A 22914-nucleotide genomic window follows, 5' to 3' on the forward strand; every position below is an offset into this window, starting at 1 on the left:
TAGTCTGCTACCTATGTGACTTCTATTGATCCCCAGAATATGAATTGCCTAATGCTCTGAATAAGGTTGGCTATTTCATTAGACTTTATTCTGCCTCATTCATTGGCTCCATTTCCCCAGGTCTCACTACCTTTAGAGCCGTACACAGGGTAGCATTCCCCAAGAAGGACAAAATACATCTAGACAAGAAGCTAAATTGGTGTCAGATAAAGCAGGGAGGAGGAACAGAAAAGGATGAGCTAGGAATTTACTATCAGGGAACTGAGCTCCTGCAGAAGGCTCGGGGAAGGGGTGACCCAAACTGGCAAAAGTGAAGATGGTGAGGGAGGGATTCTAGTTTCAAGATTCTGGGTTTGAAGTGGGTATGGTTTGGCAGTTACTCAGTCTCCTCACAGAGGAAGAGAATTCAGGCGCCTCCTTTCCTCGTAATTGGTACTAGGATCCATGACCACCACAAAGCAATTTCACTTTTGTCCTCTGGAAATAAATGGCGGCGTCGAATGGAAATTACTACAGGACAAGGAAAGACTGCACTCAACGAGACACAATATCTGTGTTCATAAAGGCCACACAAACGTTAGTCCTTCACAAAAAGAGGCAAAGCTCAGAGGATTAATATGTTTGGAAATCAATTCGAAGTTTTTATTCTGTGAAAGTGTTCAACAGACAGATGTGAATGGGTCAAGGGTGTCTTCCTCTACACCATGCTGAATGATTTCATCTGCCCCAGCTTTTGGCTGACTTTTGCTACAACCTAAGGTCCAAGGTTCAGCATTTCTCTGACGATTTCTGTGACTCCCCAATGGGACATAATGTATTTTTTTATTTTCATCTCCAATATTTTACCTTTAGGCTTTGAAAAACGTAGAGCCCTTTCACTTGGCTCCGCAAGCTTTGGCATTATTGCTAGTGGCTACCGTATAACCTAGAAGAAGCTGTGAAGCAATAAAAGGCTGCTTGGCAATCCTCCAGTGCTCATCTTTGCGGCTACCAGCGTGCAAGTTCCCAGATGACAGTATCTCCTTTCTTATATCCCGCTTCTATATACCACACAGCACTGCAATAGGTAATATTTACATAATTAGCTTCTATCACTAATAATATATGCTTTTACCTTTATCTCTGACAAAGCACAGACGGTGGTAAAGACTGTGAATTTAATTAGCTTGGGTAACTCAAAATTGTCCTATAAAATTATTTAAAAAGAGATGGATGTAAGATAGCCTACTTTCTATAATAGGTAAACTAGGAAGCGTTGGCCCGTGTTCTCAGTGCACGCTAAATGCATTAAGTACTTGAAGAACAAAACCAAACACAAAAGCAGCAACCATAACACAAAGCTCTGAGAAACAGGAGTTGGAATGGAAGTTGAGAGAGAAAAAAATCACATTCCTAACCCAGAATCCTCTGCGTGGTATGCACTTAGTCTGTGCACACGGCACCTGAATTGGGAAACATTCTATTTCAAAATGAAATAAAGCAAGAGCATTCCCACCAGCCAAGAAATGCTTAATACAATGAATTCACTAAATTCAATGTGACCCTTAGATGGGAAAGATCTAGACAATATGCAGTGATCGTCTTATCTTTGGGGCTGCATTTGGAGTTACCCCTCTATTGCGTCACTGGAACAGGGGCATTCACTCCAAAGCCTTATTTATATCATATTTTCCCTTCAGGAAAATACACATGAGAAAGTTCAATCTCCGAGTCACTCGGTCTCACAATAACTAACAATGATTTCCATTTAAACTTTGATGGGTTCTTGTGGCCAATATGACTACTGTACTTTGGGACCCTTATTGAGTCAGCTCAGGATTACTTGAACACGAGTGTTATGAAACTGTGACTGCAAACTGATAACCACAGAGCTTATTAAGCCTAATTTGTGACAATATTTTTCCTATGTGTACACACCCATAAGAAGCCTTATAAATTAGACAGCAAGAGATGAACTACTGAGTCATTCAACTCACAATAACAAAATAGAAAATTACAACAATATGCTATAATAAAGTTCTATTGCTATGGCCTTTTCATCCTCAGATTTTCCTATTGTATTTCAGTCAACATTTTCCCCTTTCTCATTAAGTGTAGTCCTGTCATTTTCTGCTTAAAGGAAACACTTTGTGGCATACTGGGTTTCCAACATCATTATCGTATCTTTGGTGACATTTTTTTTTTTTTGAGCTGAGGACCAAACCCAGGGCCTCGCGATTGCTAGGCAAGCGCTCTACCACTGAGCTAAATCCCCAACCCCTCTGGTGACATTTTTGAGTCAACACAGGAGTAGTTGAACATAAGCAGTAGGGTATTAAGATAGGCAACTGATAGTGTAGATGCTTACTATATTACTAGTGAATGGGTAGCATCTGCAGTGGAGATGTGCAGACAAAGGGGCTTCATGTCCAAGTAGGACATAGCAGGACAGGACATGATCTCACCAGACCACTTACAGTGACAAGGTTTAAGATTGAAGAATTGTTTTCCTCTTATTATTTTCAGACTGCAGTTGACCTCAACCTCCATGGGTGAGGAGAACCACTGTATGTACTTCTGTATAGGCAGAAAACTACTTAGGAATATAGACTTAGGGTTATATCAGTTTGGAGGGCAGATAAGGGATAAGACTTTTATTTTGTACTTTATTTTTCTAAAAACAAAACCCCAATGCTCATGTCTTCAGTGTTGTCAATATTAGTTAGTTCTCATTGCAATGCTAGGTATGCATTTCATCTCACTAGCTATGTGGTATGGGGCAATTGTACCAGACACTTTTCCTGCCGCTGTCTCCCAAATGCCTCCATCTCTCTGTCTTTCTGCATTGCTCGTTGCACAGCAGCCTGCAGAGACGAGATGTGCAAATGGTTTGCAAGGATTCTGAGCAAATTACATCCTTTCTTTTTCTCTTTGCTAGAAATGACAGGCTGAGTGCCTCAGGAAGGGGCTGCTGTGGAGGGTGGAGGGATGATTCAGACAGTGTTTAAAAACAGCCCTCACTTGCACAAATACAAAGCCAGAGCCAACTCTGACATAACAGCTCCTCTTCCCTACAATTTTCTTCTTGTTCTCACCCCCATCCTTTACCAGACTCCGTAGTATTTATTTTAACACAACATTATCTCTACAAAAGGCCCAGAAGTTATTATGATGCTCCAGGGTAGGAACGACCTCCATTCTCATGTTCCCTTCAGTCCTCACACTAGTTAATGGTGGGTGTCTGACCATTAGCATCCAAAGACAGACACACTCCAGTTGGCCATTCCCTCCCAGTTCTCAACACAAGCTGCCCACCATATGGAAATGAATAACAGATCCTCAGTGATTCCATACAACCCTGTCCTGGTCGTTTCTGTCGTGTGGCTTTGTTCCAGTGACACATATATTTCCAACAAGATAATACATGAGAAGGATGTGAGGTGCCTTGGCTTACTGACAAAAATCTCTATCTTTTTTTCCATTTTTATTAACTTGAGTATTTCTGAACATGTCTTTTTTTTTTTTTTCTTTCTTTTTCGGAGCTGGGGACCGAACCCAGGGCCTTGCGGTTGTTAGGCAAGCGCTCTACCACTGAGCTAAATCCCCAACCCCAACTTGAGTATTTCTTATTTACATTTTAAATGTTATTCCCTTTCTCGGTTTCCAGGCCAACATTCCCCTAACCCCTCCCCTTTCCCTTCTACATGGATGTTCCCCTCCCCATCCTCCCCCCATTACTGCCCTCCCCCCAATATTCCATTCACTGGGGGTTCAGTCTTGGCAGGACCAAGGGCTTCCCCTTCCACTGGTGCTCTTACTAGGCTATTCATTGCTACCTATGAGGTCGGAGCCCAGGGTCACTCCATGTATAGTCTTTAGGAGGTGGCTTAGTCCCTGGAAGCTCTGGTTGCTTGGCATTGTTGTTCATATGGGGTCTCGAGCCCCTTCAAGCTCTTCCAGTCCTTTCTCTGATTCCTTCAACGGGGGTCCTATTCTCAGTTCAGTGGTTTGCTGCTGGCATTCACCTTTGTATTTGCTGTATTCTGGCTGTGTCTCTCAGGAGAGATCTACATCCGGTTCCTGTCAGCCTGCACTTCTTTGCTTCATCCATCTTATCTAGTTTGGTGGCTGTATATGTATGGGCCACATGTGGGGCAGGCTCTGATGGGTGTTCCTTCTACCTATGTTCTAAACTTTGCCTCCCTATTCCCTCCCAAGGGTATTCTTGTTCCCCTTTTAAAGAAGGAGTGAAGCATCTGCATTTTGGTCATCCTTGAATTTCATGTGTTCTGTGTATCTAGGGTAATTTGAGCATTTGGGCTAATATCCACTTATCGAGGAGTGCATAACATGTGTGTTTTTTCTGTGATTGGGTTACCTCATTCAGGATGATATTTTTCCAGTTCCATCCATTTACCTATGAATTTCATAAAGTCATTGTTTTTGATATCTGAGAAGTACTCCATTGTGTAGATGTACCACATTTTCTGTATCCATTCTTCTGTTGAAGGGCATCTGGGTTCTTTCCAGCTTCTGGATATTATAAATAAGGCTGCTATGAACATAGTGAAGCATGTGTCTCTGTTGTATGTTAGAGCATCTTTTGGGTATATGCCCAAGAGAGGTATAGCTGAGTCCTCAGGTAGTGCAATGTCCAATTTTCTGAGGAACCTCCAGACTGATTTCTAGAATGGTTATACCAGTCTGCAATCCCACCAACAATGGAGGAGTGTTCCTCTTTCTCCACATCCTCACCAGCATCTGCTGCCGCCGGAGGTTTTGACTGGTGTGAGGTGGAATCTCAGGGTTGTTTTGATTTGCCTTTCCCTTATGACTAAAGATGTTGAACATTTCTTTAGGTGCTTCTCAGCCATTTGATATTCCTCATCTGTGAATTCTTTGTTTAGTTCTGAACCCCATTTTTAATAGGGTTATTTGTCTCCCTGCAGTCTAACTTCGTGAGTTCTTTATATATTTTGGATATAAGCCCTCTATCATATGTAGGATTGGTAAAGATCTTTTCCCAATCTGTTGGTAGCCGTTTTGTCGTAATGACAGTGTTCTTTGCCTTACCGAAGTTTTGTAGTTTTATGAGATCCCATTTGTTGATTCTTGGTCTTAGAGAATAAGCCATTGGTGTTTTCTACAGGAAAATTTCTCCAGTGCCCATGTGTTCGAGATGCTTCCCCACTTTTTCTTCTATTAGTTTGAGTGTATCTGGTTTGATGTGGAGGTCCTTGATCCATTTGGACTTAAGCTTTGTACAGGGTGATAAGAATGGATCGATCTGCATTCTTCTACATGTTGACCTCCAGTTGAACCAGCACCATTTGCTGAAAATGCTTTCTTTTTTCCATTGGATGGTTTTGGCTCCTTTGTCAAAAATCAAGTGACCATAGGCGTGTGGGTTCATTTCTGGGTCTTCAATTCTATTCCACTGGTCTATCTGCCTGTCTCTGTACCAATACCATACAGTTTTTATCACTATTGCTCTGTAATACTGCTTGAGTTCAGGGCTAGTGATTCTCACGGAAGTCCTTTTATTGTTGAGGAGGGTTTTAGCTATCCTGGGTTTTTTGCTATTCCAGATGAATTTGCAAATTTTTCTGTCTAACAATAATTGGATTGGAATTTTGATGGGGATTGCATTGAATCTGTACATTGCTTTTGGTAAAATGGCCATTTTTACTATTTCAATCCTGTCAATCCATGAGCATGGGAGATCTTTCTATCTTCTTAGAGCTTCTTCAATTTCTTTCTTCAGAGGCTTGAAGTTCTTATCATACAGATCTTTCACTTGCTTGGTTAAAGTCACACTGAGGTACTTTATATTATTTGGGACTATTATGAAGGGTGTCATTTCCCTAATTTCTTTCTCAGCTTCTTTCTCTTTTGTGTAGAGGAAGGTTACTGATTTATTTGAGTTAATTTTATACCCGGCCACTTTGCTGAAGGTGTTTATCAGTTCTCTGGTGGAACTTTTGGGATCACTTAACTATACTATCATATCATATGCAAATAGTGATGTTTTGACTTCTTCCTTTCCAATCTGTATCCCTTTGATCTCCTTTTGTTGTCTGATTGCTCTGGCTAGGACTTTGAGAACTATATTGAATAAGTAGAGAGAGAGTGGGTAGACTTGTCTAGTCCCTGATTTTAGTGGGATTGTTTCAAGTTTCTCTCCATTTAGTTTAATGTTAGAGACTGGTTTGCTGTATATGGCTTTTACTATGTTTAGGTATGGGCCTTGAATTCCTATTCTTTCCAGGACTTTTATCATGAAGGGGTGTTGAATTATGTCAAATGCTTTCTCAGCATCTAATGAAATGATCATGTGGTTTTGTTCTTTCAGTTTGTTTATAATAATGGATTACGTTGATGGTTTTCCATATACTATACCATCCCTGCATACCTGGGATGAAGCCTTGATCATGATGGATGATTGTTTTGATTTGTTCTTGGATTCGGTTTGCAAGAATTTTATTGAGTATTTTTGTGTCGATATTCATAAGGGAAATTGGTCTGAAGTTCTCCTTCTTTGTTGGGTCTTTGTGTGGTTTAGGTATAAGAGTAATTGTGGGGGCTGGGGATTTAGCTCACTGGTAGAGCGCTTACCTAGGAAGCGCAGGGCCCTGGGTTCGGTCCCCAGCTCCGAAAAAAAGAACCAAAAAAAAGGAGTAATTGTGGCTTGATAGAAGGAATTCGGTAGTTAGTGCTCCATCTGTTTCAATTTTGTGGAATAGTTTGGATAGTATTGGTATGAGGTCTTCTATGAAGGTCTGATAGAATTCTGCACTGAACCCTTCTGGACCTGGGCTCTTTTTCGTTGGGAGACTTTTAATGATTGCTTCTATTTCTTTAGGAGTTATGGGGTTGTTTAAATGGTTTATCTGTTCCTGATTTAACTTCATTACCGGGTATCTGTCTAGGAAGTTGTCCATTTCTTCCAGATTTTCAAGTTTTGTTGAATATAGGCTTTTGTAGTAGGATCTGATGATTTTTTGAATTTCCTCTGACTCTGGTGTTATGTCTCCCTTTCATTTCTAATTGTGTTAATTTGGACACACTCTCTGTGTCCTCTCATTAGTCTGGCTAAGTGTTTATTTATCTTGTTGATTTTCTCAAAGAACCAGCTTTTGGTTCTGTTGATTCTTTGTATGGTCCTTTTTGTTTCTACTTGGTTGATTTCAGCTCTGAGTTTGATTATTTCCTGCCTTCTACTTCTCCTGGGTGTATTTGCTTCTTTTTGTTTTAGAGTTTTAGGTGTGTTGTCAAGCTGCTGACATATGCTCTCTCCTGTTTCTTTCTGCAGGCACTCAGCGCTATGAGTTTTCCTCTTAGCACAGCTTTCATTGTGTCCCATAAGTTTGGGTATGTTGTACCTTCATTTTCACTAAATTCTAAGAAGTCTTTAATTTCTTTATTTCTTCCTTGACCAGGTTATCATTGAGTAGAGCGTTGTTCACCTTCCATGTATATGTGGGCGTTCTTCCCTTATTGTTATTGAAGACCAGCTTTAGGCCGTGGTGGTCTGATAGCACGCATGGGATTATTTCTATCTTTCTGTACCTGTTGAGACCTGTTTTCTGCCTCATTATATGGTCAGTTTCGGACAAAGTAGCATGAGGTGGTGAGAAGAAGGTATATCCTTTTGTTTTAGGATAGAATGTTCTATAAATATCTGTTAAGTCCATTTGGTTCATAACTTCTGTTAGTCTGTCCATGTCTCTGTTTAATTTCTGTTTCCATGATCTGTCCATTGATGAGAGTGGGGTGTTGAAATCTCCTATTATTGTGTGAGGTGCAATGTGTGCTTTGAGCTTTAGTAAGGTTTCTTTTATGTATGCAGGTGTCCTTGCATTTGGAGCATAGATATTTAGGATTGAGAGTTCATCTTGGTGGATTTTTTTTTGATGAATATGAAGTGTCCTTCCTTATCTTTTTTGATGACTTTTGGTTGAAAATAATTTTATTCAATATTAGAATGGCTACTCCAGTTTGCTTCCTCAGACCATTTGCTTGGAAAGTTGTTTCCCAGCCTTTTACTCTGAGGTAGTGTCTGTCTTTGTCTCTGAGGTGTGTTTCCTGTAGGAAGCAAAATTCTGGTCCTCATTGCGTATCCAACTTGTTAATTTGTTTTTTTTTAAATTGGGGAATTGAGTCTATTGATGTTGAGTGATATTAAGGAATAGTGATTGTTGCTTCCTGTTATCTTCATATTTGGAGGTGAGATTATGTTTGTGTGCTTGTTTTCTCTTTGTTTTGTTGCAAAAACGATTAATTTCTTCCTTTTTCTAGGGTGTAGCTTGCCCTCTTGTGTTGGGCTTTACCATTTATTATCCTTTGTGGGCTGGATTTGTAGAAAGATATTGTATAAATTTGGTTTTGTCAAGGAATATCTTCGTTTTCCCATCTATGTTAATTGAGAGTTTTGCTGGATACAGTAACCTGGGCTGGCATTTGTGTTGTTCTCTTAGGGTCTGTGTGACATCTGTCCAGGATCTTCTGACTTTCATAGTTTATGGTGAGAAGTCTGGTGTAATTCTGATAGGTTTGCCTTTATATGTTACTTGACCTTTTTCCCTTATTGCTTTTCATATTCTCTCTTTGTTTTATGCATTTGGTGTTTTGACTATTACGTGACAGAAGGAGTTTCTTTTCTGGTCCAATCTATTTGCAGTTCTGTAGGCTTCTTGTATGTTTATGGGCATCTCTTTTTTTAAGTTAGGGAAGTTTTCTTCTATGATTTTGTTGAAGATATTTACTGGTCCTTTGAGTTTGGAGTCTTCATTTTATTCTATACCTATTATCCTTAGGTTTGATCTTCTCATTATGTCCTGGATTTCCTGTATGTTTTGGGCCAATACCTTTTTCCGTTTTACATTATCTTTGACAGTTATCTCAATGATTTCTATGGAATCTTCTCTCTTCTATCTCTTGTATTCTGTTGGTTGTATTCTCTTGTATCTACGGCTCCTTGTATTTTCCTTTTGTTTTCTATATCCAGGGTTGTCTCCCTTGGTGCTTTCTTTATTGCTTCTATTTCCATTTTCAATTTTTTCACCTGTTTGATTGTGTTTTCCTGTAATTCTTTCAGGGATTTTTGTGTTTCCTCTTTATGGACTTCTACTTGTTTACTTGTGTTTTCCTGCATTTATCTAAGGGAGTTCTTTATGTTTTTCTTAATGTCCTCCATCATCATGATCAAATGTGATTTTAAATCTAGATCTTGCTTTTCTGGTGTGTTTGGATATTCAGTGGGAGAATTGGGCTCCGATGATGCCATGTAGTCTTGATTTCTGTTGCTTAGGTTCCTGCGCTTGCCTCTCACCATCAGGTTGTCTCTGTTGTTACCTTGTTCTGCTATTTCTGACAGTGGCTTGACCATCCTGTAGGCCTGTGTGTCAGGAGTGCTGTAGACCTGTTTTCCTGTTTTCTTTCAGCCAGTTATGGGAACAGAGTGTTCTGTTTTCTGGCATGTTGTCGTTCCTCTTCACTGGCTTTCAGCTGTTCCTGTGGGCCTGTGTCCTGAGTCCACTAGGCAGGCTACTTGGAGCAGAAATGTTGGTCTTACCTCTGGTCTCGGGCCTGAAGTCACTCTCTGTGAGGGCAGCAACCAGAAGGGCCTGCTCCTACTTCTGGGTCCGTGTGCAGGGTGCCCTGATGGCACTAGGTGTTTTCCTCTATAGTCAGAAATATGGGCAGAGTGTAGTCTCCTCTGGTTTCCAAGGCATGTCTGCCCCTCTGAAGGTCTAGATCTCCCTCCCATGGGATTTGGGTGCAGGGAGCTGTTTGACTGGGTCCCTTTAGATCTGGGTGCAGTCTGGAGTGCAGGGCTCCTGTAGCTTGACTGCCCCTATCATCCTGTTCCCAGAGGCCCTGTACAGTTTCCACTTGGGCCAGGGATGTGGGCAAATGTGGGCAGAAGTGACTGTCTTTCCTGCCCTGCAGTCTCAGGATTGCCCACACATCTGGGCGATAAGCTGTCTCTCTTACGGGGTTTGGGAGCAGGGAGTTGTGGGCCAGGATCAGCGAGGGTCCTCTATCTTTTCAGTTCATAGCGAAGTGAACTTTTAGATGCATGGCTATTTTAAATGGTACAAAATTTTGTTTAATGACAGGTAGAAGCAAGAATACCTTGTATATACACTTAATTAAAATAAATTAAGTAAACTTTTCTTACTCTAAGTCCTGGCTACTTTAAGTCACACTAGGCTATCACCTCTGATATTCGATAACTGTTTAGAGTTACCCTTGACGGTCTTTCCTCAGTGTCAAGAGCAGTGCCTTGATGCTAGTATCCAATAACTCCAATAACTGAAATCCCTATGGACACTGCCTACTCTAGCTGCCCATGGAAGGGATCTACACAGAGATCAAAGTCATGTTGAGGTAAGGTCCTGTCTCATCCCTAGCCTCCCATACAGATGTACACAGGTCAGATACCCTGGCCCACATGAAGAATGTTCTGGAAGCCTCAGTTTTAAATGCTCTGTGTTCTGTGTTTCCCGGTCTTAAACTAAGGAAGAGCTTTTAAAGGAGATACCTGCTCCTGCCGCCATCCCTGTGTTCCTCCTCTTTGGAGACAAAGTCCAACAGAGTCAACTAACCTGGACCCTTGGGGCTCTCAGACTCTGAACCAACCAAAGGTCACACACGGGCTGGGCCTAGGTTTTCCTACACATATGTAGCAGATGTGCAGCTTGGTCTTCACGTGGCTAACCCAAAAGCTGTTGCCTGTATATGGGATAAGTTCTTCTAGTTGGGCTGCCTTGTCTGGCCTCAGTGGGAGAGGAAGCATCTAAGTTCACAGAAACTTGAGAGTGGGTGGGCAGGATACCCAGGGAGGTTCCAACCCACTCAGAGGAGAAGGGGTTGGAGGATGAGAGAAAGATTGTAGGAGGGATGACTGGGAGGCAGCAGTGAGTGGGACATAATGTGCATAAGTAACAAAATTTAATATATAAAAAAGAAGCATGGCATGGGTATATGACCAAGCAGATGTATTGCTGGAGAAAAGGGAAACACATGACTCCCGACCTTTAAATCCAGGTTCCTGGAAATGGACTCTGCCATAACGTAGTGCTGTCTGTAAGGCATCCTCCCTAAGGCCTGCCCTGGAAGCTTTATCGACATAATTATATTCATTTTTATTTATTGCTCCCTATTTGAGCTTAGTTGCTATTAAATACAGTACAAATTATGCACACCATCTAGCATACCACATTAACTAATACTTTATTCCATTTTAAACAGATTATATTCATTCCCAGTCACACGCTGTTATCTGTATGGCTCAGTCATGTAAAACTTTAACGGAGAAAAGGCATTCTCAGAAGCTAAATCAAAGTAGGGAACCCTGGGAGCAACTGCAGGAAATTGAGATTCATTCATCTACATAAAACCCTTTGAGTTTTAAAAAAATGCTCTTTCTGATATGTTTTTTCAATACCTCTCCATGGGCCTGGCAGGAGAGGCTCTTCCATAGCAGGATTCTGAGCGTATGTGGTCTGATTACAAATGCTCTCTCAAAAGAATTTGACTAACCTGGCTTAGTTGACTATGTCTAGTCCAACCAGTTGTGCTTAGTTCATGGGAGACATCAACACGAAAAAGGCAGAATTTATATGTGTGATGTTGCTGTAAAATTATAAAAAAAAAAGGCTGTCTTTTACCCCCACTAGATCCGGCACTGCAGTGTCTCAAGGTGTCTGGTAGATATCTTGCCAGAAACACACATCCCAATTCCATGGCGTCCCGGTGTCTCTAGCTGCCACACACTCTTAAACTTAAATCACCACATGAAAGAACACACAACACAATAACCTCTGATCCAACTGATAAGATATGATTGCCCACCTAAACATACACATCCATCCCTTAAGAATATTCATAACAACCTGTAAATACGCAGAGTGGAATCTTAACGTCAGCCTCCATGTTTTCTCCGTGGCTTCTCCTGCCGTTTCCTCCAGTTTCCTTCCGTTCCAGTTCCAGTCTCCTCCTCCTCCCTCAAACTTTTTTCCCGCCCATCCTTCCTCCTCATCCAATGACAGGCCTCGTTCTATCTTTACCTGCCTTCACCAGTATGACAATCCTACAGGGTGACGTTGAGGAAACTCTTGGAGCCTATCTGTACAGCAGAAGGACTGATAAACAGACCTTGTCCCATAGTCACAAAGAGTGATGGGAAAGACCTGGTGTAATTAAAAATTTACCTCTCGGGTCATTAACTGTTTGGGTTTGTTTTTCTTTGTTTGTCTGGTGCAATCACAAAAAAAATATATATAATACACATACATATCTATGCAAAAGTTTTGGAGAGTTTCAGGAAAATTTATCAAAGAATTTTCATTTATTTATGCTGTCCCAAAAGCTTACCAAAGGGTACTTTCACATAATGTGACCCTGATTGGGCAATCTGGCATGTAATATTTCAGTCATCCAGCAGAGGGCAGGCCTCTCAAATGTAAATGCTTTGCGCCAAGGTGATCCAAGTGGATTAGCAAGAGCCTGCAGTTGCTTAGTTAGAAGCTGTTGGCTTTCAGAAATCTGTGCTACTGTTAAGAAGTAAAAAGTAAGGAAAGACTTTCAAGCCCTAGATGAATTCGTGGTTGTGCAGCCACAGGGGATTTTCCCCCGCTCTGAGCTCTGTTTCAGTTCTTGCTTTTGCTTCAAAACCTGTATCCACTTTCCCATTTCTTTGCCCTATTATGTTGACAACCTACCCTCAGAAACCAAAGCATTATGAACAAACGATCAAATAAAAAACAAAAAACTCACAAAACCATAGTCTTAGGGAATTCTTTCTCTCCGAGGACACAAGAATGTGACAGCAGTCCAAAGAGAACTTAGTTGCCAAGACGTATGTTCAGAGAAGTGGGGAGCGAGCGCTTTAAGGAATGGATGTTGAAAGTGGACAGACCTGCCTTTGGATTTTTTATTTTGGTTAAAGACATTGCTAGCCCCATAAGCAGTTTGCAGTTCTGTGGTACTGGGGGCGTTACTAGTGCTCTCCTCACTTCTGAAGCCAGATAACCTGTGTTAGGGTTCACCAGGACGGATAGGACAACTATATGCATATCTAATATCGGGCAGAGAAAATGCCTTCAATGTGGAATAAGGTGCCTTATCCCAGTGATATTACACCCATCCATTATCACAGGAATATGAGCCTACATTGCTTTATTATAACCCTTCCCACAATGGCTCACCCTCCCTCACATGACAGGCAGTCTCTGGGGCATTACTGTAAGATCTGACCTGTAGGGAGATTTTCCATTGGGCACTGGTTGTTTGAGCAAGTAGAGAGGAGAATGGCTAACGTGGGGATTGGTCTGCTGGCCCTCTTATGGAAATTAGTTGAGGGAGTTGTAGGCTATTGAGACTGGAGCATATACCACCTGTGGGAAATGTAAGAGTTCTTTTCAAATGTATGAAGAAATAGGATCCAGAAAGGTCTAGACAAGAGCTTAATTCTGCACAGCAAGCCAAGGTGAGCCTCTGCCCCTACCTCAGCTTATGTCTGTTTCTCAGCCAGGGGGTTCTTGAAGCAGTTTCTTTTTTTTTTCCTATTCTTTTTTTCGGAGCTGGGGACCGAACCCAGGGCCTTGCGCTTGCTAGGCAAGCGCTCTACCACTGATCCAAATCCCCAACCCCGTGTAACAGTTTCTTAAGGAAGCTTATGTTTCAGAGTCTAGAAAAGACCCAAAAAGTTCTCATTATTCATTCCTGAGCCAATGACACAATTTCCTCTTATTTGTCCCTCCCTCCAAGCAGAATGCTTGAAGGAACCAGGTTTTCTTCAAGAGGTCGCTAGCTGTTGCTCTTTCTGCTTGCACGAGAGGGTGCCCTGAGTCTCTGAAGCCCAGGAATCACAGGGCTGAAGCCCAGGACCCACACTGGAGTGGGACAATGTGTCAAAGGAAAAGCATCCTGAGACACGGGAGTCCAGGAACCACATGACTCTGAGAGGAAGCCGCCTCGGCAGTGGCGGTGCAGCACCCAGGGGAGGGGATCCACGCTCAGTAGCCTCAGCCTCCATTCCTTCTCCTCACTTCTTCCCTTCTTCTCTTCGTTGCTTCTTGTTTTCTTCAGATGAAGGAGTCAAAACAGGCAGCAAATCTCATAAAAGATTTATTGGAAGTTCCAGGGTGTGGAGGAACAAATCAAGGAGTGGCTGCCTATGCTCCCAGGAGGGAGCAAACAGCAACAAGAAATTGGACAAAGCAAGATGCTCGTACAGGGGTTCTGGCAGGGTGCATGGCGCTTTCTAGGGTGGAGATTTCCAGGGTGAGGATCGGTGGGCTTTCAAGTCCTGAGCTGTGGAGGAGGGCTCAAGGTTTGGCGGTCTTTCCTGTTCAAGAATTGGTAGGTTTTTGTGGGAAGTTCAGAGATTGGTGGTTCAGACTTTTCTCCTAAAATTAGCATGATTTTGGGAGGGTCCTGTTCAGGGTCTGGAGATGACCTTTGTGACAGTTACAGAGGCTGTAAATGCCTTTATGACAGTTAGGTTTGGGGGAGGGGCCTGGCTGCTGGAGTTCCTGGGGTTGGGTGATCTGGTGACCACTTTCCTGCATTGAGAAGTTACAAAGTTAACGAAGGGAGTCCACAGAAGAGAAAATCTTGTGTGGTTTTTTTTTTCTTTTCTATTTTTCGGAGCTGGGGACTGAACCCAGGGCCTTGCGCCTGATAGGCAAGTGCTCTACCACTGAGCTAAATCCCCAACCCAGAAGAGAAAATCTTAACTACCACTTGAGTGGCTTTTCTATCCCATAGTAGAAGTTTGTTCTCTGGTGGAACTTTTGGGGTCACTTAAGTATACTATCATATCATCCTCAGATAGAGATCTTTTGACTTCTTGCTGTCCAATTTGTATTCTTTTGACCACCTTTTGTTCTCTGATTGCTCTGGCTAGAACTTCAAGTACTATATTAAATAAGTAGAGAAAGAGTGGGCAGCCTTGTCTAGTCCCTGATTTTAGTGGGGTTGCTTCAAATTTCTCTCCATTTAGTTTGATGTTAAGTACTGGTTTACTGTATATGGCTTTTACTATGTTTAGGTATGGGCCTTGAATTCCTGATCTTTCCAGGACTTTTGTCATGAAGGGGTGTTGAATTTTGTCAAATGCTTTCTCAGCATCTAATGAAATGATCATGTGGTTTTTATCTTTGAGTTTGTTTATATAGTAGATTGTGTTGACGGATTTCCGTATATTGAAACATCTCTGTGTCCCTGGGATGAAGCCTACTTGATCATGATGGATGATCATTTTGGTGTGTTCTTGGATTCGGTTTGCAAGAATTTTATTGAGTATTTTTGCATTGATATACATAAGGGAAATTGGTCTGAAGTTCTCTTTGTTGGGTCTTTGTGTGGTTTCGGTATAAGAGTAATTGTGGCTTCATAGAAGGAATTTGGTAGTGCTCCGTCTGTTTCTATTTTGTGGAATAGTTTGAACAGCATTGGCATGAAGGTCTGATAGAATTTTGCACTAAACCCATCTGGTCCTGGGCTCTTTTTGGTTGGGAGACTTTTAATAACTGCTTCTATTTCTTTAGGAGTTACAGGGTTGTTTAGATGGTTTATTCCTGACTTAACTTTGGTACATGTCATTCGTCTAGAAAACTGCGCATTTCCTCCAGATTTTCCAGATTTGTTGAATATAGGCTTTTGTAGTAGTATCTGATGATTGTTTGAATTTCCTCTGATTCTGTTGTTATGTCTCCCTTTTCATTTCTGATTTTGTTAATTTGGATACTCTGTCTGTTCCCTCTGGTTAGTCTGGCTAAGGGTTTATCTATCTTGCTGATTTTCTTTTCTTTTTTTTTTTTTTTTTTTGGTTCTTTTTTTTCGGAGCTGGGGACCGAACCCAGGGCCTTGCGCTTCCTAGGCAAGCGCTCTACCACTGAGCTAAATCCCCAGCCCTCTTGTTGATTTTCTTAAAGAACCAGCTCCTGGTTTTGTTAATTCTATGGTCCTTTTTGTTTCTACTTGGTTGATTTCAGCTCTGAGTTTGATTATTTCCTGCCTTCTACTCCTCCTGGGTGTATTCGTTTCTTTTTATTCTTGAGCTTTTAGGTGTGCTGTCAAGCTGCTAGTGTATGCTCTCTCCAGTTTCTTTTTGCAGGCACCCAGAGCTATGAGTTTTCCTCTTAGCACTGCTTTCATTGTGTCCCATAAGTTTGGGTATGTTGTATCTTCATTTTCATTAAATTCCAAGAAGTCTTTAATTTCTTTATTTCTTCCTTGACCAAATTGTCATTGAGTAGAGCATTGTTCAACTTCCACATATATGTGGGCTTTCTGTCATTATTGTTGTTGTTGAAGACCGGCCTTAGTCCATGATGATCTGATAGGATGCATGGGATACTTCTCTCTTCCTGTATCTGTTGAGACCTGTTTTGATCAATTGTGCAGAAGGTACCATTGGGTGCTGAGAAGAAGGTATATCCTTTTGTTTTAGGATCTAATGTTCCATAAATATGTTAAATCCATTTGGTTCATAACTTCTTTTAGTTTTTCTATGTCTCTGTTTAATTTCTGTTTCCATGATCTGTCCATTGATGAGAGTGGGGCATTGAAATCTCTTACTGTTATTGTGTGAGATACAATGTGTGATTTGAGCTTTAGTAAGGTTTCTTTTATGAATGTAGGTGCCCTTGCATTTGGAGCATAGATATTTAGGATTGAGAGTTCATCTTGGTGGATTTTTCCTTTGCTGAAAATTAAGTGTCCTTATCTTTTTTAATGACTTTTGGTTGAAAATCGATTTTACTTGATATTAGAATGGCTACTCCAGCTTGTTTGTTTGTTTTGTTTGGTTTTGTTTTTGGACCATTTGCTTGGAAAATTGTTTTCCAGTCTTTTACTCTGAAGTAGTGTTGTCTATGTTGTGTGTTTCCTGTATGCAGCAAAATGCTGGATCCTCTCTACGTATCCATTCTATTAGTCTAAGTCTTTTTATTGGGGAATCGGATGTTAAGAGATATTAAGGAATAGTGATAGTTGCTTCCTGTTATCTGTGTTGTTAGAGGTGGAATTATGTTTTTGGTTTTGTTACAAGGAGATTATTTTCTTGTTTTTTCTAGGGTTTACTTTTCCTCCTTGTGCTGGAGTTTTCCATCTATTATCCTTTGTAGGGGTGGATTTGTGGAAAGATATTGTGTAAATTTGGTTTTGTCATGGAATATCTTGATTTCTCCATCTATGTTAATTGACAGTTTTGCTGGATATAGTAGCCTGGGCTGACATTTGTGTTCTTAGGATCTGTATGACATCTGCCAGGCCTTCTGGCTTTCATAGTCTCTGGTGAGAAGTCTGGTGTAATTCTGATAGGTCTGGCTTTATATGTTACTTGAACTTTTTCCTTTACTGCTTTTAATATTCCTTTTTTTGTTTTGTGCATTTGGTGTTTTGACTATTTTGTGACAGAATTTCTTTTCTGGTTCAATTTATTTGGAGTTCTGAATGCTTTTTGTATGTTTATGGGCATCTCTTTCTTTAGGTTAGGAAAGTTTTCTTCTATAATTTTGTTGAAGATATTTACTGGTCCTTTGAGCTGGGAGTCTTCACTCTCTTCTATACCTATTATCCTTAGGTTTGATCTTCTCTCTGTGTCCTGGATTTCCTGGACATTTTGGGCCAGGAGCTTTTTGCATTTCACATTATCTTTGACAGTTGTGTCAATGTTTTCTATTGTATCTTCTGTCCCTGAGATTCTCTCTTCTATCTCTTGTATTCTGTTGGTGATGCTTGCATCTATGACTCCTGATCTCTTCCCTAAGTTTTCTTTTTCCATGATTGTCTCCTTTTGTGCTTTCTTTATTGTTTCTATTTCCATTTTTAAATCCTGGACTTTTTTTTCAATTCCTTCATCTGTTTGGTTGTATTTTCCTGCAATTCTTTCAGGGATTTTTGTGTTCCCTCGTTAAGGGCTTCTACTTGTTTACTTGTGTTGCCCTGTATTTCTTTAAGGGAGTTATTTATGTCCTTCTTAAAGTCCTCCATCATCATCATCAAATGTGATTTTAAATCTAAATCTTGATTTTCTTGTGTGTTTAGATAACCAGTATTTGCTTCGATGGGAGAACTGGGCTCTGAAGATGCCAAGTAGTCTTGGTTTCTGTTGCTTAGATTCCTGCACTTGGCTCTCGCCATCAGGTTGTCTCTGGTGCTAGCTTGTCTTGCTGTTTCTGACAGTGGTTTGGCCCTTCTGTAGGCCCGTGTGTCAGCACTCTGGTAGAACTGTTTTCCTGCTTTCTTTCAGTCATTTCTGGGAACAGAGTGCTCTGCTCTCAGGTGTGTAGGCGCTCCTGGTGAATGTCTTTCAGTTCTCATAGCAGGCAGGAATCGGAAGGGTCCTGCCCCTGACTGCTCCTAGGTCTCTGTGCCCAGGGGGCACAGATGGCACTAGGTGATTCCCTCTTGGGTGGGGAATGTGGGCCCCAAGTCTGCTTTCTTAAAGAACCCAGGACCACTAGCCCAGGTGATGGCAACACGTACAGCAGGCTCCACCCTGCCCCCCATCAATCACTAACCAAGAAATAAACGCTTTACAGTTAGATCTTATAGAAGCATTTTTCTCAATTGAGATTCCCTGCCTTCAGATAACACCGGCTTGCGTCAGTGATGTAAGATTAGTCAGCCTGATAACCAATCAAAAGGCTCATCCCTAGGAAGACCAATTCTCCCTCTCTCAGCACTTGCTAATTGCTTGTAGCTCTTTCATAAAACATAAACTTGACAGTAAACAAATCTCTAGCATGTATTCAAACTCACAGAGATTAAACTACTCATTATCGAATGATGAATCGGTCACAGAAGAAACCAAGAGAAACGTATTTCCTATTAACTAAATTGAAATGAGAACACAATCCAAGAAAACTTTTAACTGCCTCTAGATCTACATGGAGGGGTGATGTGGGCAAGGTCTCACCTGCTGGAACGAAAGTGGCCTCTCTAGCTGGTTTTTGACGTAGAAGATTCTACACATGCGCAGTAACCACCTTCCTTGCTGGCACACAGGTCCGCTCTCCACGTTGAATGTGCGCCCACACCTGGCACGAGCCTGGCACCCGCTTGTTTGTATTTACCAGCGTTGCTTGGCTACCGCTTTGCCAACTGCACCTGCAGTTGACAGCTACTGTATCAGCACGGAGATTCCCTACTATGACCTTGTGGGGAGACTTGGCCCTGGGCTTTTTTTGATATCGAAATCTTTAGGAGCTGGATTACTATACGCTTCTGTTCTGCGTTTAGGGGGCGTCATTTTAGCATAGTCTTTTATTTGGGTTTGGGGATGTGGGAGAAGCTTAACAGGAGGGAAGGGGCCTTCGAAGCAGACATTTACCATGCAGATGCTCTTCCACAAAAAACAAAGGACGCCCCTGGGCTTCTGTGATGGCCTGGATAATGTCTTCGTGGGCTTTGGGAGCAAGGATGAGAAAGGTTGTCGACCGCCCAAATACCATGCCAGCTATGCACCTTATTACCCAATCCACAAGGCTGCAAGCATGGGTGATGTGAACACAGTAAAGAGCTTCGTCGAACGGGGAGTTTTCGCAATGGAACAAACAGATTGGAAGTACAGGTAACGTTGGGGTTGGAGCTGTGAGAGAGTGGGCAGGTACCTACCTTGGAGGGAGGCGCAGTAGGTGGGAAGTAGGCTAACTTCCTGTCTGAGGTGAGAAAAGAGAAGCATCTGTTATTAATCTTAGGAGGCACAGTTGGGAATAGTGTAACGCCCAACAGGTCCTCATTTAACAGCAAAACAAATCAAAATCGGTGCTTCATGTCCTTGACAGTTCTTCTTTTAGAGCACTTACTGGCCTCTTCAAAGCTTTCCACATAAGCATTGTGGGAAAATGCATAAGAGAAATGTCTAGAGTGTATCAACTTCCTATCTAAAAGGTTTTTTAAATGAAAGTTGATACTTTATGTAAGTGTATTCCCATGAATGCAGGAACGTGCATTTTCTACTGAGAATTTACAAGATTTTAAATGCAAGGACGGCTTTGCGTTCCCATACTTATGTATTTGCTTATCTCATCATCTTTAGTTAAGGGTGCCATGTTCACTTCAGGGCTTTCTGTACCTTCAGCCTCCTCCCTCACTAGTTTAAACAATCCTAAAGGGTTACCTGTGTCTCCCTCGCCCGCCAAGCATGCTCACAAGTTTGAGGGTGTGTTCTGGTTTTCCTACTCCAGCAACTTCTGTCACACAGTAGGGCTCACTGGTACCTTTGGCAGTTTTCAAATCACTAAACTCATCTTGACTTTTCAATGTTGTCCTACCTTCAGGCTGATACTGTTTCCCAACACTTCCCGGGTAGATGCACAGGTTTCTCTGCATTGGTACCCTGAGAAGAGCAGGTCCCATGAGAACTGCTCTGCTCATACTTGTCCTTCATCATTAGGCCTGTGGCCTCTGAAGCTGGGTGCTCCTTGACACACATAGTGAAGTACTTCATCAGAAGGCTCACAGCACAGTGCCTGGACACTGGCTCCATGCTGGCCAATAGGAAGAATCTATATTCCAATCCACAGAAACAGCTTACATTTGGGGAATGGTGTCACCAGTGAAATTGTCCGCTCTCTGTGATAAGAGGTAATATGGTGTCTTTTCTTCAGGAGAAAATTAAAATTTAAAATGCGGAGTCATTAAGTGCTACCCGGTGATTATAATTGCATGTTGTAAGCTTTAATAAAATGCTTTTGAAGTTCATTAAAAAAATTCCCTTTTGGGGCTGGGGATTTAGCTCAGTGGTAGAGCACTTACCTAGGAAGCACAAGGCCCTGGGTTCGGTCCCCAGCTCCGAAAAAAAGAACCAAAAAAAAAAAAAAATCCCTTTTGTACTCACAGGACTGCTCTGCACTTTGCCTGTGTCTATGGCCATCCAGAGGTGGTGACTCTCCTGGTGGAAAGCAGCTGTGAGATCAGTCCCAAGGACATTAAAGATGCCACACCTCTAATTAAGGTATATTATAGCCATCAGCTTCAGGTGGTATGAATTTGAAATACACCATTAGATAAAAAGATGAAACTGTGCTATTTTAAAAGGAACTAAACATTGAAGCCCATGGAAGGCCGATCTTGAGTTGTTTAGCAATCTGTGTGTTGATATCACACCCACAGGCCTCCCAGTGCAGACAAACGGAATGCCTCAATATTCTCTTGAAGCATGGCGCTGACCCAAACATTATGGACTGCAGTGACAATACTGCCCTGCACTACGCTGTCTACAACGGGGACATCGAAACAGCCACTAAGCTGCTTGAATACAAGGCCAACATCGAAGCGATAAACGAGGTGTGTGCCGCCCAGCTTTAACTCTAACCTATCGGAAACACACATTTAATAGCCATGTGTACAGGGAGTCAATTTTCTGTGTTTGCAAAGCTCTAGTCCTCGGGTGACAATGTTTTGAAATAACTCAATCGTCGAAGATGCCACTTTAAATAGCGGTACTCTGCAAGAAGCATTACACTGTGCAGCTTTCTCAGTGCGTTTCTGACAAATGTTTGTCAAAACAATGAATTTGCAAAAGCCCCGATTTGCCTGTTTTCGAGGCTTACGAAAGCTGTTTTTCTTGACTAGCTTAAAATGACAACCAAAGCAAACATTTGTGTTTGACAGCAAACTTACCTTAAAAGAGAAGAAAACGTTTTATGATAACCGGACATCTTGGATGCTCGGACAAGTTCTGCCTTGTGATGGCGCTGTGAGTGATAAAGCCAAGGAGGAGAGATAGAAGGGGAAGTGGGTGAGAGATACTCGTGCAAAATTGGGAATTAGATAATTGAGGGAAAGCATGAAGAGGTCTTGAGATTTTTTTTTTTTTGAAAAATGACTCACTTTATGAATACTTATTCTGTGCTCTGCAGCTTGGTGATAATAATTCCTAATCAGAGAATATTGCTAGTTGGTAAGCATGCTTAGAGGTGGTGAATTTTAGTAGTACTCTGAAGAAATCAGACTGTCATTGAATCAGTGACAATTACACAGAAAACAGAAAAGGGAAAGATAAGTGATTCACCATGAAATGACCCTTGTCCGATAGAAATTGCCACATGGGTAAGAGCCTAACGTCTGCTCTCAAATCTACGATGCTTTGATGGGATTTGGGAGAGTTTTTAAACACACAGCACAATGATCAGGTGAGGGTCTTCAAAACACACAAGTGTCTAGACTTCGCCTGCAATGTCTGAATCGGCACAAATATTTAAACATGTTTCCTTCAGGTTCTTCAGGTCCTAGAAAATAATTTTACTTTTCTTTTCCACACAAAATGTAAATTGTACCCACAATAAAGATTTATTTTTAAGGACTAAGAACTCAGTGGAGTCCACAGATATAAATAGTGACCTCCAGGGGATGAATCCACAGTTAAACTACAGGAGAGTTTTATTCCCCTGCACCCCTTTTTAAAAAAGAAAATTGTGGGTGGGTATTTTGCCTGCGTGTATGTTAAGTGTAAAACATGCATGCAGTACCCACACAGGCCAACAGAGGGTGTCAGATTTCCCTGAAATAAATTATAGATGGCTGTGAGATACCTTGTGGGTGCTGGGACTGGGACACAGGTCCTTTAAAAGAGCAGACAGTACTCTAAACCACTGAGCCATTTCTCTATCTCTTGGACATTCTGTTTTGTTTTGCTTTGTTTTGTTTTGTTTTGTTTTGTTTTGAGACACAGTTTCTCTGTAAAAATCTCTGGCTGTCCCGCACATACTTTGTAGATTAGGTTAGGCTTGAACTCATTCCTCCTGCCTCTGCCCACAGAGTGCTGAGACTGTAGGTATGTACAACCACACCCAGCCCAAGGCGCTTCTTAAAGAAATGTGGCCTTCAAGCTGCTCTTAAATGATCAAGTCTAGAAAGCTTTGAGCTCATTTTATTGTCTGATGCCTGCCAGGTAGGTGTCCCTATTGTCTG

At 41.6% G+C, this 22914-nt stretch overlaps 1 protein-coding gene and 1 long non-coding RNA gene across 26 annotated transcripts in view; one reads left to right on the plus strand and one right to left on the minus strand.

Moving 5' to 3' along the window:
- Window positions 1-616: 616 nt before the first annotated feature.
- On the minus strand, window positions 617-19230 carry LOC134486375 (uncharacterized). Its single transcript, XR_010065214.1, has 2 exons — window positions 18917-19230; window positions 617-1057 (listed from the first exon to the last, which is right to left on the minus strand). It is a non-coding gene; the product is annotated as an uncharacterized LOC134486375 (long non-coding RNA).
- The window catches only part of 4932414N04Rikl (RIKEN cDNA 4932414N04 gene like), a 238794-nt gene continuing 230448 nt past the window's right edge, over window positions 14569-22914 (plus strand). For 12 of the 25 annotated variants that reach the window (XR_010065211.1, XR_010065212.1, XR_010065213.1 and 9 more), the window contains exons 1-3: window positions 14569-19570; window positions 20842-20956; window positions 21115-21288. Coding sequence is in view for 22 of the 25 variants with exons in the window: in XM_063285258.1 (XP_063141328.1) it covers window positions 19332-19570; window positions 20842-20956; window positions 21115-21288 (528 nt within the window). In the remaining 3 variants the exon portion in view is untranslated. The remainder of the gene's footprint in view (window positions 19571-20841; window positions 20957-21114; window positions 21289-22914) is intronic. The other 13 variants (XM_063285254.1, XM_063285255.1, XM_063285253.1 and 10 more) reach the window with 3 other exon arrangements.

The sequence above is a fragment of the Rattus norvegicus genome, chromosome 3, assembly GCF_036323735.1.
Source record: "Rattus norvegicus strain BN/NHsdMcwi chromosome 3, GRCr8, whole genome shotgun sequence".
Taxonomy (NCBI): Eukaryota; Metazoa; Chordata; class Mammalia; order Rodentia; family Muridae; genus Rattus; species Rattus norvegicus.